At 35.9% G+C, this 19,783-nt stretch overlaps 1 protein-coding gene across 1 annotated transcript in view; it reads left to right on the top strand.

Annotated features, from left to right (window-relative positions):
* LOC308341016 (uncharacterized protein C8orf34) overlaps nt 1-19,783 on the top strand; it is a gene marked incomplete at both ends in the record, with an annotated part of 367,987 nt that overhangs the window by 276,679 nt on the left and 71,525 nt on the right. The window contains 2 exons of the mRNA XM_080800601.1: nt 8,261-8,346; nt 15,915-15,991. Coding sequence (XP_080656727.1) covers nt 8,261-8,346; nt 15,915-15,991 — 163 coding nt within the window. The remainder of the gene's footprint in view (nt 1-8,260; nt 8,347-15,914; nt 15,992-19,783) is intronic.

The raw sequence follows: 19,783 nt of genomic DNA, 5'->3' as shown, positions 1-19,783 counted from the left end.
AGAATGCTGGGTTGTGTCCATGGTTTGGAAAGGGATGGGAGGAAGAATGTCCAGGTAATTCCCTGAAAAACTTGGGGAGGTGGGCAACCAAGTTCCATAGGGCAGCAGCCATAGGTTAGAAAAGGAATTACAGTAAGTATTTAGTGAATTCAGAGACATACCATTCAAATTACGTCGTTATTTGAGGGGGCACAAAGGTAAAGGAATATACTAGGCCCTGATAGTGTCAGGAATCTCAGGCCCAGTTTCTGACTTCACAAAACCTTGCAAAGAAATTGGAAAGACCATGCAAATCCATGCAGATCTCCTGCCAGATTGTGGGCTCAGGGCTCAGCGGAGAGCTTGGCCTTTGAAGATCCCCAATAAATTTTTGATGTTGATGACAATTTGGGCTTTTTTAAGAAGTCAAAAGTGAGTGAGTGACAATAAGTTGTTAGAATTTTTCTCAAAAAATAATTCTGGAGACACATACTGGAATCCTAAAATGGACTATTAATGTTTAGAAGGAAACTTGGAAATGACTGGATGACTGATTTAACAAAAGAGGCTTTGTGAATTAAAAGCATACTTTGAAGGGGGAAGATGAGTTAATTTTTACCGTTTGAAGAAAATGGTTCAAAATTTCTGAAAACTAGAACTGTTTATCGTGGTTTATTTGCTCTAATTGACATTTATTGTGATATACTATCTATTTTCCCGTGAAACAGGATATCATATTCTTCAAAACAGCTGACCTAAATAGTAGTGTATCATATTCTGAAGTCCTCTGTAGAGGTTTTAGAATCCAGAAAGGGCAAGCCTCCCTCCACAGCTCCATGCAGTCTCTTCAGCATCTCCACATGGATTTCCAGCTGCCGCTCTACACCATTACCTACATGTCCAAAATGCATTTACACTTACCATGTCCCCAGCTTAATCCCTAACAGATCTGCTTTCCCCTCAGTGTTCCTTATCTCAGCAAATGGCAACATGATGATTTCTGTTGCTCGGTACAGAAAAATGACAACATTTTTTTTTTTATTCCTTTCTCTCCCCCCACCCCAAATCTCATTGATCCGGTATAGCATTGGGCTCCACCTACAGAATTTATTCATAATCCATCCACTTCTTACCACCACCACCACTGATACCCCTAGGCAAGCTGTGCTCAGCTCTCAACAAGATCAGTGGAATAACCTCCTAAAGAATTTCCCTGCTTCCATGCATGCCCCCCTGTAGTCTATGCTCAACGCAGCACATGCTTCTCAAAGTGAAAGTCTGATCATGTCCCTCTGCTTCAACCCTCCGCTGGCTTCTGTTTCCATCACGGAGGAAGACTAGGTACTTCAGCATCAAATTTCTAGAGGACATTATAGAAAGTCCTGCTTCATCTAGCCCCAGCTATACCCTACACCTTTCTCTCTCTCTCTCTCTTTCTCTTTTTGCCTAATCAAACTTTGGCTTTATCAAAGCTCAGTTCAAATACCCCCTACTCCCTTAATGTTTCTCCAATTAATCCAGATTTTGTTTATCATGTCCTCTGAACTATATAGGCTAGAAATGTTAGCTTGGCATTTAGTTTCATGCATACCAATAGTATATTCAATTTGGTTCAAGAAAACATTGGAAAAATTCCCATTCTAGTTATAGTTAGATACTACTTTCTTCCAGAAAGTATTCAAGGAAGATTAAAACACATCATGAATAGCATGATAACATAAAAACAGAAAGATGGCTGCTCACAAGTTTGAATGTCTTCTAGGCCAAAGTGAAAAAGTAAGAATTCACTTACTTGAATCTTCTCTCATCACATCACATAATTCAACTGGATTGACAATACCGGAGATTTAAAGAAAAGGGAACTATGTCTCCCTTTTGAGTGGTTTGGATTTTTTTAAAGTATAATCATTACCTTTTTTTTTTTTTAAGATTATTTATTTATTTGACAGATAGAGATCACAAGTAGGCAGAGAGGCAGGCAGAGAGAGAGAGAGAGAGGAGGAAGCAGGCTCCCTGCCCAGCAGAGAGCCTGATGCGGGGCTCGATCCCAGGACCCTGGGATCATGACCTGAGCCAAAGGCAGAGGCTTTAACCCACTGAGCCACCCAGGTGCCCCTTTTTTAAAGTATATAAGAGAAGAGGTAATCATCTTTATTATCTTTTCTATTCAAAACTTTCAGTATTCAAAACTTTCTCCTCTGAATGGATACAGAGTAATATGTTTTTATTGACCATTTTGGGCTAGGACTGAGCTGTTATTTCACCCTGTTTTTGGTTTTCTTGCTTCTTCGTACAGAATGAAACTTTGAGATCAACTGAATCTCAAAATATCTGCAAACAAGCAACATTTGAACCACTGCTGTAGCTACCAGTCTCCTAAATGAGTTTCAATCTTCTTTCTCTTGACTGGTCCATCTTCCTTAAATCAATTTTATAAGACCCAGAGACTCTCTGATAACATTTACATTACATTACATTTGATTACATTACATTGATCTGTATTCCTATTGATCATATACAGGTGCCTGGTACTACGATAGGCTCTGTGACAGATATTACAACAGTCTCTTAGGATGCTATCTTTCATTGTTTTTGTCACTACTAAGACTGAGTTAATGGGGGCACCTGGGCAGCTCCGTCGGTGTCTGCCTTCGGCTTAGGTCATGGTCTCAGGGTCCTGGGATCTAACCCTGCATCAGATTCCCTGTTCAGCAGGGAGCCTGCTTTTCCCTCTCCCTCTGCCTACTGCTCCCCCTGCTTGTACTCTCTCGTACTCTCTCTCCCTCCCTCTCTCTCTCTCTGTCATATAAATAAATAAAATCTTAAAAAAAAAGAAAACTGAGTCAATGGAAGATGATTGTTGACTCAGAAACTTGGAGCTAGAATTTACTAATAGGTATAATAATAGCATTTCCTCTAACCAGGTCTCATTGGTCAATACAAAATTAAATCTGATTGATTTGTTTTAAAGCCAAACACATTTACTGTTGTTATCAGCCCCACTTGTATGTCATCTCAAATACTTATTAGCAACTGTATCTTCACATACTCCTAACTGTAGCAACCAGCTTTGTGCCATTGCAACCTTTAGCATCCCACTCTTGCTAGTATCTTTTGCATCTCATTTCCTGCCCTGGGATGACCAATAAGAGTCACTCAGTACTACTGTATATACAATTTATAGGGTCAGGGTTATCAGTGCTCAAGGACCACACTTGACCAGAAGCCTATGGATAAATTCTTTACACTTTCGTTCTTCAAGTGGACGCATTTCATAAGGATCCTCAGAATTCTTGTGGGATTGTGTGGCAGCCATCTGTACAGGGGCTGGTTCACTAACACATACTTGTATCGGCTTTCTCTCCTTTAGTGTTTTACTCCCATGTCCTTCCCTCCTGCCCCCCAGATCATATAAGCACTGGCACATAAGCCTCTGACTCATGTTCTGCATTAAGTCCAACCAGGTTAAGAACTGCTTAACCTTAAATATCCACCAGATAGTGTTACCTCTTTTCAAGGAAATGTAACTCTATTATTAGAGGACGCTGTAGAAAATTCCTCATATATAGGGTGTGCCCTGTTTTCTTGTCCTTATCTCCAAGGTGAGCTAATCATTAAAAAATGCCTTAGGAAATCTCTTTTAGAACTTAAAATGTAGCTAGCTCAACCTAAGCTAGATTTTGGGGACATAAAAACATGAAAAAATTCCTGCCTTTAAGACACTTGGAGTGTATTGACAAACAGACATCCAAACAGACAATTAGAATATAGTGAAGCAAGAGCAATGGTAAAGTTTTGCATAGGTGCTAAGACGTCTGGAAGAGAAGATTCTGAAGAGATTCTAGAATGAAAAACTAGGATTAATCCAAATAGTAAAAAGGGGGAAAGTAAGTCATGCCAGAGATAATTATATAATAGTCCAGAGACTTAATAACAAAATATCTGCAAAAAAGTAAAAGAAGTGGAGTTTATGAAGTATGAAGTCAAAGACGATGAATTTGCAGAGACAGGTAGGGGTTGTGCAGTAGAGAGACTCAAATGACTTGGTAAGGAAACCATAACTCATCTTGCAGGTGATGAGAAGCCCGCAAAAATGGTAGTTCTTAAACTTTTTTGAGTCAAGGATTATTTTGAAAATCTGGTTGAAGTTACTGTCTCCCTGTCCAAAAAGAGCACATCTGCCAAAAATTTTTCATTCCATTTATTGTGAATTATTGTGATTCCCCTAAAACCTGCCCACAGACTCTCTAAAAATACTCATAGTAAGATCTCTTGCACTAAAATATTTAAATCATAAGAGTAATATGTTTGGATTTGTTCTGAACATTCTGGTAGCCATATGGAAAATGGATTTTTGAGGGGCAAGTTTCTAAGTAAGACCATCAGTGAGGGCACTATGTAATAATTCAGGTGAATAAAAATGAATAGCAAACTTATAGAGTATGCAGAGAGGAAGTGATGGATTCAGAAAATTTCCTTAGGAGGTATACTTAACAACACTGGGGTTGATTAGCAAGACAGGGTGTTGATGAAAATGAGTTTGTTTTTGGACATGCTGCCTTTGTGATGCTTTTGGTGTATCCAAGTAAAATGTCCTACAAAACTTTGGCTTTACCGATCTTGAGCTGAGGACTCGAGAGAAAGATCTGACAAATGTCAATCTATACGTGATTAAAACCACGAGTAGATGAGCTGATTCAGAGAGACAGTGTAAAAGAGAGTGGATAAGGAGTATTCATACAAAGTACAGTTGAAAGTTACATAAATATAAGGTATGAAAATTTTCTGTTTTATATGGCAATTAGGTCAGACAGTCATTTCAGAATGGCAGAGACAAAGACCAAATTAAAAATAGGCTGAGTAATGAGTGAAAACTATGGAAGCAAAGGCAATGAATGAAGAATATTTAGAGAGTTTGGCTCAGAGAAAAATAAGCAAGAAAAAGCAACAGTTAGATGTTTGAGATAATTATGAGAGGGATTTTGTTGTGTGTTTGTGTGTGTGTGTGTGTGTGTGTGTGTGTGTGTGTTTTAAGGCTGAAAGAGAAATGAACTTGCTTCTGTGCTGTGGAAAATGAGGAATGGAGATGAACAGAATGAATGGTAATGGATAAAATAAATTAAGGTCCAAAAGAGATGAGAGGAGGGGATCCAAATCACCAGTCTAAATGGATTGTCTGAACCTTGTACTGGAGAGAGGGTCTCACCCCTTGTGAATTGGAAAGGTGGTGAATACTGGCTGGGTTGAAGATAATTCTGTAGGTGCTATGCGAGGAAGAGTAGCAGATCTTTCTTCCTTAATATATCATTTTTCTAGGTGACCTAAAAAAGAGATAATAGTTTTGTAAAGACTTTGAAAGGAATGGAAGAAAGACAACCAAGAAGCCAAGAAACCAGAGTTTAAAGTTGGAGACCGTTGACTTGTACTCACGAATCCTAGAGTGTCCGACTTTCTCCTGTATTGCTCCAGGGGCAAACGTGTAGGAAAATGATGGATTAATATGGAATTAGGGTCTGGTTGGTCAGCAATGACAGGAGGATATAGGTGCATGGGAACTGAGGAGACCACAAGACCCAGCTGAGTAGGGCAGAACTGGAATGAAGGGAGGCGAGGGAGAAAATAGAAATCGGGATCCATATTTGACTAAAGAGAAAATGTTAAGAACAGTGAGTTTGTGAAAGAGCCTAAAGGAGGCGAGTTCTTTGTCAGAGAACAGAACATTGGACTTAAAGATTGCTGACATGGAGGAATTCTGGGTTAACTGCCCTTGGGTGAGGGAAGGTGAGGTAGAAGGGAAGATCTCCAGATTTGGGATCAAGAGACTTTGAAATTAGTGGGTAGATACACAAGAACATGGAAATCATTCAAGGTGATAATGATGCTGGAGGTGAAGAAGAAAACTTTGATTCTGAGCAAAGTCTTCACAGGCAGAAAGAAGGAAGGTGAATATTTCTAATCCTGTGTTATCTGAGGTCAAGGGATTAGGCAGCCTCCTTTGGAGAGGAGGCACTCTCATGTTCTCAGAGGAAAAAAAGGTTGTAATATTCTTAGAGAAGGGTTTCAGTGGTGACAAGGAAGAGCAGGAAGCATTTTGTTTAGGCACTGAGAATATGAGAGACTGTTTAAAATGGAAAAGGAGCTTTAGAAAGCAAAGAGAAAAGGTTTGGGAGTATAAGTACAACTCTTGTAGTGTGAAGGGAAAAAAAAAATAACTTTTATTAAGACTGTATTTCCCGGACTTGCCCACATAACCCTTGTTTGCATAGTGCCTATTAACCTCTTACAGGAGTAGCGCTGTGTGGATTACAGTCTGGGAAACCTTGGCAGAGCACTCAAGGATGGCAGGGCTGTGAAGCATTCCTTGATGCAATTGCTGCCGAGTCACGGTATATCCAACTCTTCCGGTATCTGGAGGGCAGCATTTGGATGAAGATGAGCCAGCTTCAAGGCCACCCAATTTGTCGAGTTGCTTTCATGGCCGTTTGTCTTTTTGACTCAGCTAAATTGAGAAGTCTGTGAAGTCAGGATCAGTTGTAATTTATTTACATCTCTACAACATTAGGCTTATTACTGAGCATACTAATAAATACAAAACAAATCTTTCTTATTGAAGCTTGCCATGAGCAAAAAGTAATTTACAACTTAGTTTTTATTTTTTGCTTCTTTCCTTCTGCCTTTGTTGGGGATTTATCTTCCATTTAGGTTTTTAATTTAATTTGAAATATCCAAATGTGTTGGAGTTCTTTGTCAATTTTTTATGAAAATTTTTGCTTACACCTTTCAGTATCTCATATTTCTACATACTTTCTTTCTTTGAAAATTTAATGAAATGGTCACAGACGAAGGAAATGTGAAAAGATTATTTGATATTGCAGACTAGTGAAGTATTTATTCTAATTATTAGAAATAAACAAAATAAATGATTGGACAGATTTGAGAAGTATGTAACTAAATCATTTAAAGGTGATGTTGTTCTTTCAAAGTAAACTTTTAAAAAATAAATCCAGAGTATAAAATCAATTAAAAAAGTATAAATTGTACATATTTGACCAAAAAGTGTTATGACTGTCAGGAAATTACTATTGAGAATTCTTTAGTTAGCTTATATAATACAGTAAATATAGTTTTGTATATAGAAGGTAATAGGTAACTATTAATATATATGTATAAAATGTGCAGAATTTAATATTAATATTAACTTAGTATTAAAAGAATTAAGATGAAAACATAATTTATAGTATTCATAGTTACACAAAAGATAAAGAGTCATACATATGTGCTTGAATATGCAAAAGAAAAATGCAAATTAGTATGTGATTCTACTGTGGCATATAAAAGCAAAGATGTAAAACAGTTGAAGAGTTTAACTTCTGGGCCTGGTACGGTTATGAATTGTACTTGAGTTTGTATTTTTAAAAATATTAATGCTATTTGTTATGCATTTATTAATATTCTCCCATGAGGGCACTTGCTATTAGCTAAATGCAAGAAAAAAATAAAGGTACTTATAGAAACTTCCAATCTCTGGATTATTTGATATATTGTCCTCCAATATTAGCAGAGCTTATTCTTAGGACAGAGTTCCAGCAGTTATTAATAAGCTCTACCTCCCCTGCTAGGGTGATTTCACAGTATAAGATAAATCCAGACTGTTTGAATTAGATATCGCTAGTCTCACTATTGCAAGGTGGATACGGAAGTTCAGAAATATATTGTCCAAAAAGTACCCATGTCTTCCCTTCCTGAAGACCCAGTGTCTATGAGAACCCTGGGGATTCACACAGATTAGGAATCTTAGCTTCCATTCTTGAGAGTTACCTTGACCTGTAGGCCTTTAAGCTTAAGTTTGGTTGATTTGGAGAACTGTGTTTAATAAACCTCTGTGTAACCATGGAAGCCCTCTCATGCCACGGGATCCAGAAGTAAGGCGAGCCCGCTGTGTTGGACTTCTGCTTTTCTTCCACTCACTTCCCCATTACAGTTTTAATGAAAACTTTTGCTTATAAAACTTCAACTAGTGAGGCTAAGAAGAAAAGCAGATTCTGCCTAGACTTAATATTCCCATGTGTACAAAAAAAGATGAGGAAAGACTCGTTTCCGTAAAGGCTAGAAAAACAAAAACACTCTATGACAAAGGCTTTCGTAAACCTTTATTTCTCCTTTGAAGAAGGATGTCTCATTTTAAGTTGAAAAGTTCATAGTCACGTCCCCAGTAGTATATAGTTCACATTTCACAATTCCACATTATTCAAGGTTTCAATGACCATTTTTAATTATGTAGGCTTCAAGGAGACAACCTGGCAGAAAGGACAGAGGAGACATCGCAAGCACTGCATTCTCCAGATGAAATAGTCCCAGATTCTTTGGGTAAGTTTTAAATCCAACAATATTTACTATATTTGAATGGCACCTGAAGATTAAAAAAGAAAGAAAGAGGGGCGCCTGGGTAGCTCAGTGGGTTAAAGCCTCTGCCTTCAGCTCAGGTCATGATCTCAGGGTCCTGGGATCGAGCCCCACATCGGGCTCTCTGCTCGGCGGGGAGACTGTTTCCCTTCCTCTCTCTCTGCCTGCCTCTCTGCCTAGTTGTGATCTCTGCCTGTCAAATAAATAAATAAAATTAAAAGAAAGAAAGAAAGAAAGAAAGAAGAAAGAAAGAAAGAAAGAAAGAAAGAAAGAAAGAAAGAAAGAAAGAAAGAAAGAAAGAAAGAAAATGAAACCAAACGTCTTGCCCTGCTCCAGGTCATGGTAACAGTTAGTCATATATCCACCGCTTCCTTGGGCTGTGTGTCAGAAGGTTAAGGGCAAAGCAGAAAAGGAAGCAAGACGTGTGGATTCTGAGGCGCAGCCTCGTAATGTCTGTGCCCGATTTAGGTACAAACAGGTCAACTATATGTTGGCTCCTCCCCAAATTTTGTCACTACTTGCAACTTGTTTTTGTAACTTACATTGCCTACTCCCATTTTCACATTATAGATCCCTTCGACTTTCAGCAGAAATGTCAACACCATATTTGATTTTCCTCCCTCTTTCTCAGCCCTATATTAAATTGGTCTCAAATCGTGGCAGTGAATTTCCTCCCCAGACGAGCCTCCTCTTCATTTTCCCTGACACCACCTCTGTGCTTTTGTTCTTTTTCTCTGCCTACTGGAACAAGCCTGTAAATAAGTATTCCTTGTACTATCTAATCTTTTTAGTTTATTATCTTTCTAAAAATAAAGCTGCTTCTTTTATCCTGTTTTCTGTAGGAAAACACCCCTTAACACAGCATATTTAAGGGGCACTGGGGTGGCTCAGTGGGTTAAGCATCTGCCTTCGGTTCAGGTCATGATCCTGCAGTCCCAAGATCAAGCCCCATGTAGGGCTTCCTGCTCAGTGGGGAGTCTGCTTCTCCCTCTTGCTCCCCTCTCCCTGCTCATGCTCTCACTCTCTCTCTCTCTCTCATAAATAAATAAAATCTTTAAAAAACCCACACATTAAGTTAATGTCAGGGCACTTCAGAATGTTTCCAGCATAAATAAAAAAGTACATATAATACCATGACAATGATATCTAAGATTTACCACTGTTTCATCATTCAGTGTCCTGGCCAGATGCAGTCAGTACATCCAGTTGGGATAATTAGAAAAGAAGCTATGGGCAAATATTTTCCTTACATTTGGATAGAGAAGGACATCTTAAAGAAGGTGAAAAAAATCCTAAAACATAACCAAAAGATTAAGTCAACTATAGAGTGTTAAAAACTCCTGTTCATCAAAAGATGCCACAAATAGGTGAATCAATCAGTCACAAAATAGCAAAATACATTTGCAATATATTTGTCACTGATTAAGGATTAATATTTAGAATACATAATCAACATAAAATTTAATAAAGATCAACAAACAGTAGAAAAATAAATAACAGATACGAACAGATATTTCACAGAAAAGGAAACACAAATGGCAAATGAACATATGAAAAATGCTTGACTACTTTAGTAATCAAAGAAAAGCAAATGAAGGCCATAGAGAGATGCTGTTTTACTACCCTTGTTTTGGTATTAATTAGGAAATCTGGCAAAAGTAAGTGCTGGTGAAGACAGAGATGAGAGGAAATTCATGCACTCTAGGTGGGGCATGAACAATTTTGGAAACAGTTTTCCATTATTTTAAAGTCTTGAATATTCACATAATTTAAAGCTCAGAAACTCTACTTCTGGGTGAATATCTTAGAGAAAGAAGTCTCAGGTACCATGAAATGTGAATAACCTTTGTTGACATACTGGCAGACAGGAAAATGGATACATTGTGGAGTTGTCCCATTGTAGAAAACTGCATCCCAAATATACACGGAGGATGAGTGAAATCAGAGGTGTGCTGGTAAATGTTAACAACTCTTTCTTTGAAAACGAAAGCCCTGATTTGTAAAGGTTGATGTTTCCCATGATGTAAATACTACCACTGTGGCTTGTTTAAAGCAACTGATCTGAAAATGTCAGTGAGTCTCCCAATCTGGTATGAGCAAGTTACAGCTCCCAACTGAATGAATCTTAAAAGCATAATATTGATTAAACAAAAGTAAGTCATAGAACACCATTTTTATGAAGTTCAAAACTAGCAAATCTAATTAGTATATTCTTTAGGAAAATATACATAAGTGATAAAACTATATTTAAAGAAAGGAATGAAAGACTCAAAATGGTGGTTTTCCTCAGTGGGCGGGGAAGAAAGGAGGTGGGATAAGAAAGGTGCTCGCAGGGCGCCTGGGTGGCTCAGTGGATTAAAGCCTCTGCCTACAGCTCAAGTCATGATCCCGGTATCCTGGGATCGAGTCCCACATCGGGATCTCTGCTCAGCAGGGAGCCTGCTTCCTCCTCTCTCTCTCTCTCTGCCTGCCTCTTTGCCTACTTGTGATCTCTGTCTGTCAAATAAATAAATAATAAAAATCTCAAAAAAAAAAAAAAAAAAGAAAGGTGCTCGCAGGTATATGCAGGTTATTGGAAATGACTTAATTCTTAAGTTAGAGGATGGTTTGAGGATTTTCACCTTTATGCTTTGTAACTATATATATTATATACATATGTATATATGTATATATATATTTATACAATAGACCTTGACCAAATAGGAATTGGTCCTGTGTTGAAAATCCTTGTATAGGATACATATAGGGTATATGAAAAACCCCTGCACAGTTGCAAATCTGAGTATAACTTTTGACTCACCAAAAACTTAACTGCTAAAAGCCTACTGTTGACCAGAAGTCTTACCAATAATATAAATAGTTGATTAACACATATTTTATATATGTGTTAGATACTCTATTCTTAACAGTGAAGTAAGCTAGAGAAAAGAAAATGTTTCTAAGAAAATCATAAGGAAATACATTTATAATACTGCACTGTGTTTATTGAAAGAAATCCATGTGTAAGAGGACCCGTGCAGTTGAAACTTGTGTTGTTCAAGGGTCAACTATTTATACTTTTTTTACATGTCAAATATTAACATTCAACATTAAAAAACAAAGTGTTGGGGCACCTGGGTGGCTCAGTCAGTTAAGTGTCTGCCTTCTGCTCAGGTCATGATCTCCGGGTCCTAGGATCAAACCTTGTGTCAGGATCCCCACTCAGTTGGGAGTCTGCTTGTCCCTCGCCTCTTAGCTTGTGCTCTATCTTGCTATCTGTCTCTCTCTCTCTCTCAAATAAATAAATAAAATCTTAAAACAAAATGAAGTGTTGTGGGAACATAAACCAATGATAGTGTAGCACAAGACAAGAAATGATAATAGTTTCTTTATACTCAAGTCTCTTGTAGTACTAATGAGATGGTACACACCCATGGCAGACCTTTAACATAGACAATGAAAGTTGAACCATGTGGCACTAGCCATGTGGAGGACCCGGGTTAGCCATTCCTTGACACTCTAGGTTTGGAGTCAGACTGGCTTCTTTTCACTGATGGTCTTGCATGTGTACCTTTACTTAAGCCATTCTTCCCTAATTCATAGTGAATTCTTTCTCCTCCCCTCTGTCTATTCAGATCCTGTGCTCTAAGATCACATCAGTCATACCTGGTGTCCAGCCCACATCAATGTTTTCCTTTTCCTTTTCCCTTAATAGTTTTTGAATTACTTCTTGTGTGTTGTTCTTGCTCAATTGGATTATAAGCTTCTTGAGGTTTTCTTGTGTTCTGTACCATGCCTGGTATAAACTAGACAAAAAACAGATATTATTTCATTATTGGCTCATTATTGTTTTTTAATTTTATCAAAACCACAGGAATCCACTAATCCGCCAAGGAGATATATATCCTTGAGCAATCACATTTGTGTAATAACTGAATATCGTAAGGATTTAAATATTTTGGAAAATTTTTACAATGCATCATCACTAATTATACTTAATTCACTGATTATACGTAATTGCATCCATTGGGGGAGGGGGATATTCATTAGGCTCCTTTCTTGAACTGCTTATATCCTGAACTCTTCACATTCAAATTTTAGTAAACCTAATCAGCAAATTACAAAATTTAAGTTTCTGATTCAGTACACTCTTTTCTACTTAGTTAGATCACTAGATTCAGTAATTAAATATTTTTGGTATTATCCAAATTTGCTGATGTTAATTTTAAGTCAGCTGTGCATCCACATTGAGCTTGGCTCCATAAACATACATATTTCTACAAATAGGTGTAATTTTCTGCATAAAAAAATCTGTTGTGACATAAACAGCAAAGGTAAAAGTAATGAGAGAAACAAGTTGGATAGAGCTAAACATTATGATAAACCCTTCTCATTTCTAGGTTCTTACCTGAGGATGCCCAATCAATTGTGTTGGCTAAGTTTCTCAGCCCAGTGCTGCCAGATATTGTTAGATTTTGACAAAATTACTTTATTTTTCTGTGTTTTGGTTTCTTCTCTAAAGTGAGAAGACAAGATAAATTCTAATATTTGAGAAATTTAGATACTCATTTCCCCCTCCATGTGATTGAAAAACCTCAAAGAGTTATAATTCAAAATACAAGAGTTGCATGTATTTTGAAAATCATTTATACTTTATATAAGTATGCTAAGTAAGTATACTTTTATAAAGAAATTGTTATGAAATAGAGCAAAATAGTTTACACATATGCCTCCACCAATTATGGTTGATAAGCAATGCATTCAGAACTCTTAAAAAATGCAATGTACTTCTCCAAGCTTTAAACACTTAGATTTTATTTTCATGATATCTATTGTCCCTACAGGTATATTAGATTGATATTCTGGCCTAGATTTGGACTATTTCGAAGGGTTCTTTCAATTTAACAGCTTTTAATATGAATATGTAACTTTGCAAATATTCTGGTGGTACTTCACCATTATCCTTCTACATTAAATTGAATGGACCTCACTGGATATGGCACCAATAGCCAGGAAGAATTCAACCAAAACAAGAATAGAATAGAATGTAAGACCATAAAAAGTCACCACTACCTTCCTTTTATAAAATTGTTCATTTTTCTTAAAAAATTAATACTGTAAAGGTGTTCAAGCATATTCCAAAAGAGAAAGAGTCATAGAAAATTATCTTGCTCAAATTGTTTTGAAAACACCAAGTTAAATGCCTGGCATATGGTATTTATTGAATTAAATGAATATACAAATACACAAATAAGTGGATGAATGAATTAATTAGTACATACATGCATTAAAAATCAAACATGACAGGGGTGCCTGGGTGGCTCAGTCATTTAAGCATCTGACTTCAGCTCCGGTCATGGTCTCTGGGTCCTGGGATCAAAACCTGGGATTTGAGGCAGCTAGGTGCTAGAGTCTGCTAGGTACTCAGTGAGGAGTCTGCATCTCCCTCTCCTTCTGCCCCATCCCCCCCGCCCATGCTCTTTCTCCCTTAGTCTTTCTCAAATAAATAAATAAAATCTATTAAAAAAGAAAAACCAAGCAGAATGTCAGTACTCTTTAAAATCATTAACTGGGAATGCCTAGGTAGCTCAGTCCTTTAAGCAAGCATCTGACCAGCTCAGGTCCTGGGATAGAGCCCTGCATGGAGCTTCCTGATCATCAGGGAACCTGCTTGAACCTCTCCCTCTGCCTCTTCCTCTCTCCCTGCTTGTGCTCTGTTTCTCTCAAAGAAGTAAATAAAATCTTTAAAAATAAACAAAATCATTAGCCTATTGAGAAAAACATGAGAATAGTAAGTATTTCCAACTTAAAAAATCAACAAATCCACAAGAGGGTTGGTTTTCTTTTTCTGTATATGTCATTTGCTTTGTAATGTAGAGTAGAACATTTTAATATTATTTATTAAGTAAATATTCTACTTAATAGTTTTAATACATAAGTGAAACAAAAAATTGTGAGTGAATACTAAAATTACACTAATATTTCCTCACAGTTATAGAGAATATAATTCAGCCTTACTGGACTTAAATTTATGCTAATTTGTACACTCTAAAGAATCGCTGTATTTGTCACCCTTACAACTGGGTGTTAGTAGGTAGGGGTTCAAGTATTCCTCATAAATGACTTAATATTTTTGAACTTGGTACAATTCTCATCATCTATCCTGATTTTATCAACAAAAATTTGCTACTTTTGGATGTCATCATTCTGTTTGGAAGGGTGGTAGGTAACATCGTAAAATTTATCTACATCTCAAGAAAGTATCTATGTCTCAAAGAACATATTTCTTGAGATGTAGATTTAAAAAAACCGTTTTTTTTAGTTTTTTAGTTTTTTTTTAAGTTTCTTTTTTAAACTAAAAAAAGTTAGCTTTATGTTGGAAAGAATTCTGTTTTCTAAAAAAAAAAATCTACATTTACATCTAGATAAACTATGTGCCCTGGGATTTAGTAATTTTTTTTTCTTGAATGTAAAACTCTGAATTATTAGAGACAGAGCTCCATGGTTCAAAAGCTATGATTATAGATTTGCACTAAGCTTTCCACTGTCTCTCTGGTCTTAGGTGACCATTAAGCTTTTGAAGGATTTAATGCTTTGATTTTCTTCCCAGAGTGCACATTTTTATGCAGTGGAAAAAATCTGCCTACATATGTATGTGAATCTGAAGGAAAATCTTCTTGAGGGATTCATATGGCTCTTTCAAATATTAATAAATATAAAGAAATAAATTTTAGAAGTTTCCAGTGGTTTAAAATACTTTCCTCTTAACTGATTTTTGAAACTCGATTTTGAAATTCGAATAGAAGGTTATTAAAACACAGACTTTTTCTAATGTTCCATATATCTATCCTTATTGCAGAGTTATTTATAACCCTTAGAAATCCTTGTTGTTATAATTAACATAATTCAGTAGATATATGGAAAGGGCTGCCATCATTTTATTCATGTATTAGAAAGTCAATACTCACCCACTCCTCAAATCTAGTCAAGCTAATGAATCATGTCTTCTCACTTGATACTTAAAATGGAAAAACTCACTATCATTTCATGGGATGCACCTTCCCCCAAACTTTTCAGAATTTGTCACCCCATTTAATAGAACACAAACTGGTGCTTAAATTGTGTAGCCAGAAAAAAAGAAGGAAAGAAAGGAAGGAAGGAATTAAGAAAGAAAGAAAGAGAGAGAGAGAGAGACCGTTGAGAGATAAAACAAACATAAAATTACAAGCCAGAAAATGGACATCAATAAAAGTTCCAACAGTTAGCTAAATCATACGCCAAAAGCAGGCTTGCTCTGACTAACATAACAGCAGCTGTCATACATTTTTTTATTTCATCGTGTCCTTCTCAATTAGAAGTAATTAACATTTTTCGTATGTTGTCTTTAAATTAAATAAACAGCATTCTACTGTTTATTTTAACTCAAAAACACTAAGATTTTTCAAGTGCCAATTTGGCCACTTTCATATCCTTCTCATAATAGATAGGTTTATGTATCACAGAGTCAGTAAGCAATATGTGACAGCAATTATTCATTCTTTTTGTAAAAATAGATTCTTTACCCGGGACTGAAGAAGCACTAATGGAAGAGGGTGAAGAATTTGAGAAAGCATCTAAGTTAGCAGGACATGTAAGTACATTCATTTGCTTACTTTTTTCTCAATTCCTTAAACTAAGGTATATTACCAATAGGAAAATCTAAAAGGAATAGGAAATAATATTCTTTAAATTAAAAAATATTTTCAAATGTGAATCCAGTATATCCCACACTATCATGCTGAGTGCTTATATTAATAGGTGGCTAGCTTGTTAACGGGTATAGAGCAAGGCGGGACTAAGCTTTATCAGCAATTGGGTCGGAAGAATTTTTTTTTTAAAGATTTTACTTATTTCAGACCGTGAGAGTGAGAGAGAGCAGGAGCAGGGATAGGTAGGGGCAGAGGGAGAAGCCGACTCCCCTGAGCAAGGAGCCAGATGCAAGACTCGATCCTAGGACCCTGGAATCATGACCTGAGTTGAAGGCAGACGCTTAACCGACTGAGGCATCCAGAGGCTCCAGGGGCAGATGATTTGAATGAGTTAGAAAAAGCTACGTTCTGCTATGATTAACTTGATTAACAGCTGGCTTGTGCACATGAATATTCAAAAAGATCATGAGTTGTCATCCTAAACTTCATTAACTATACACATCTTGATAAAAATTAAATGTTTTGCATATCCTGAAAGTTTACACATGACTTAAGCTTGCTGTTATTGGTTGTGAAGTCCTTGTGATATTTTTGTTAAACTAGATCTCTTCAGTAGAGTATATTGAGAAAAAAACCATTAGGTTAAGATTTTCAATGAAATTTAATGTTAAAAGAATAAACACAGAAAAAATAAAATCAACATGGGAATACGAAGTGTAAAGTTTATAAAAGATTTTGAGTTGCTATGAAAATAACTAGGCAATCTTGCATCACCTCAAATTTAATATCCAAACTGGGTTTATATCCTACAGTAGTCTCTGTGTTAGCTTGCTAGAGCTGCTGTAACAAAGCATTGTAGATTGGGTGGATTACACAATAGAAATTTATTTCACACAGTTCTGGAGGCAAAAGTCTGAGATCCAAGTATCAGGATTTCTTTCTTCTGAGGCCTCTCTCCTTCCTCTTAAGTGATCTTCAGATATTAAAAGCTGTTAGCATCTCTCATCCAAGACTTTTGTTCAGCCCAAACAGAATCTGTTCTTTCATCAAATTCTGACATTGTGTCGTTTTTCAAAGACTTCAGTATGTCTGATACTTTCTCTGAGCATATTTTTGTTTGCCAAGTTCCCTTGCAAAGTGTGGGTTCTGCCGCAACCAAGCCCAAGGTTCCGGATAACATTCCCACATCAGAGAGTGTCATGGGGTATGCACTTGATCAAATATTATTTTTGGATTATAATTTGGGATTTTCCTAACCTTTTTAAAGAAACTTTCTGACATTTATAAAACTCAGTATGTTTTGATAATCTCATGATGATAAAAGCATGTCATCATTCAGGTTGTGACAATGTTTCATTCATTACTTTTTCCAAGCTTTTTTTTTATTCCTCTGTGAATTTCACCAAAGTTTGTGTATCTCTCTCATATGTAAAAGAATCCTACTAGATTCTTTTCCTAATCACTTTCTAAAATCAAGATAGACCCTGCCCATAGTATTTGACTTGCTTAATAATACATAATAACCCAAAGAGGGAAAGAAAACTTCTCAGTGATTTCAAGCTGACTGTGAGAGACTTTTACTTACTTTTTTCAGTGTTTACATAGTGCTTCCAAAGCAAAAATTTGTTCTAAGCCAATTTTACTTGTTTTCACTTATCATTCAGTAGATTTGGGGTTCTTAAAAATTCTACAATTCTATTTAATGTCAAAATAGCTATTTAATTCTTTTTGGAAGCATACAGAATATAAATGATACATGGAGAAATAAATTAATATCAGGACCCTAAACATCATTTCTACACAACAGCTGCTTTTGTCATAAAGAAAACATGGATTAAAAAAAGAGTCAGATGATATTTTAGATGCAAATTCCCTAAATAATATTTTTTAGGATTGTATTTTTGGTAAATCAAAGAGAAAATTGTGGCTTTATCTAAATATTAATGGAGAGATGGAAGAAAACAGAACTTTTTTCTTTATTACCGTAAGAAATGCAAAATACTTCAAAGCAAATTTTGAGTCACATCCTGTAAAAATATAAACATGCCGCAAATGTTGAAATCCATCTAGAGCAGTTTCAACACATGCTGTCTTATTTGCTAACTTTCCCTGTTAGGTATTGGATATTAATAAGTAGGTAACAGACTCTTGAGAACTGTTTTCCCCAGTGGCTTAATTCGTGTTTAAAATATTTTGTGAATATTTTGTGACTATTTGAATGAGGTAAAGGGACCATGAAAATTTACATTTTTATCTTCCCCCAAATAAACAAGTCATTTTTTTGAAATTTCCCTTTCCTCCACCTCCTCCTTCTGCATTCTGGAATCTTTCTTAACTTACGTACATGTTATGAAGATCAAAGCTAGACTTGTCAGAGACATCTATTTATTAGAAATGAACCAACAAAAAATCTTAGGAAGAAAATGACAAGGAGCAGACTCTGATTAATGGACTTTAGTTCATTATATGTAGTTCATTATATATATATAGTTCATAAATATAGTACACAACTTTTTGTTTAAATCAATGATCCATAAAGATTTAGTATTAATGATTTTTTTAATTTCATAATTTCTATAGCTTTCTGAATCTTCACAATTCAGATATGTATGACATACATATGTATGTATGACATACATATCTGAGCATAATGGGAAGATGAAAAGATAACTAAGAGAGACATTTAACATTCAACATCTTATTGACTTTTTTCTTTTTCCTTTGTAAATCTCTTATGTATTTTATTCATTAGTCAATACTAATCAGCCCATCATAAGCAGATTCCCAGAGCATTTTATGTAACTAGTCATCATTTCTTAAAGTAGAAGAAAAATTTTAAAGAAGACTCCAGTAGGGAAGGTTTTCCTGATGTTTTCAGGAATTACTAAAAGTGTACTTCTAATACATTTTCCTTCTGAAGAATTTTAGCTCCTTGAGAAGTTATGTTAAACTAACTAGAATGATAGTAGTAATAATAGTAATGATAGCACATGTTTCTATAGAACTTTTTAATTGTTAAGCATTTTTACATACTTAATATCAATTAAATATTAAATATTAACTAAGTATGTTTCAGAATTTTGCAAGTCCTTACACACATGGGCATGACAACCTTCAGTGAACTTAGTAGTTGTCTAAAATTCGGGTGAGCATACCAAGCCTCCAGACGATCTGTTGATTTGTCCCATGTCACATAGACAGGGCAGAACTTAAACTTGTATTTCCCAATGCCCCACACTTTCACAGAACTTGTTGGGATCCCTACAATTAGGGATCCCTACAATTAGTAGGGCCACTCTTAAGTAGCATATGTAATATAGAAAAGATAAAAATTAGGCCATTATTAGTAGCCAATGTCAAAGATAAAATTATTCATTAGATTAAGTGATAATGAAAAAGGAGAAGTTTAAGGTACTGGATCATGACAGGTAATTTTTAAAAAATTATTTAAATTTTAATTAACATGTAGTGTATTATTAGTTTCAGAGGGAGTTCAGTGATTCATGAGTTGTGTGTAACACCCAGTGCTCACTTCATCACGTGCTTTCCTTAATGACCATCACCCAGTTACCCCATCCCCACTCCTCCCTCCCCTCCAGCAACCCTCAGTTTGCTTCCTTGAGTAGTCTCTTGTGGTTGGTCTTCCTTTCTGATTTAGTCTTATTTTTATTTTTTCCTCCCTTCCCCTATAATCTCTGCTTTATTTCTTAAATTCCTTTGATTCTTAAATTAAT

The sequence above is a fragment of the Martes martes genome (assembly GCF_963455335.1).
Source record: "Martes martes genome assembly, chromosome: 4".
Lineage (NCBI taxonomy): Eukaryota > Metazoa > Chordata > Mammalia > Carnivora > Mustelidae > Martes > Martes martes.
This window is presented reverse-complemented; position numbering and strand designations above follow the sequence as displayed.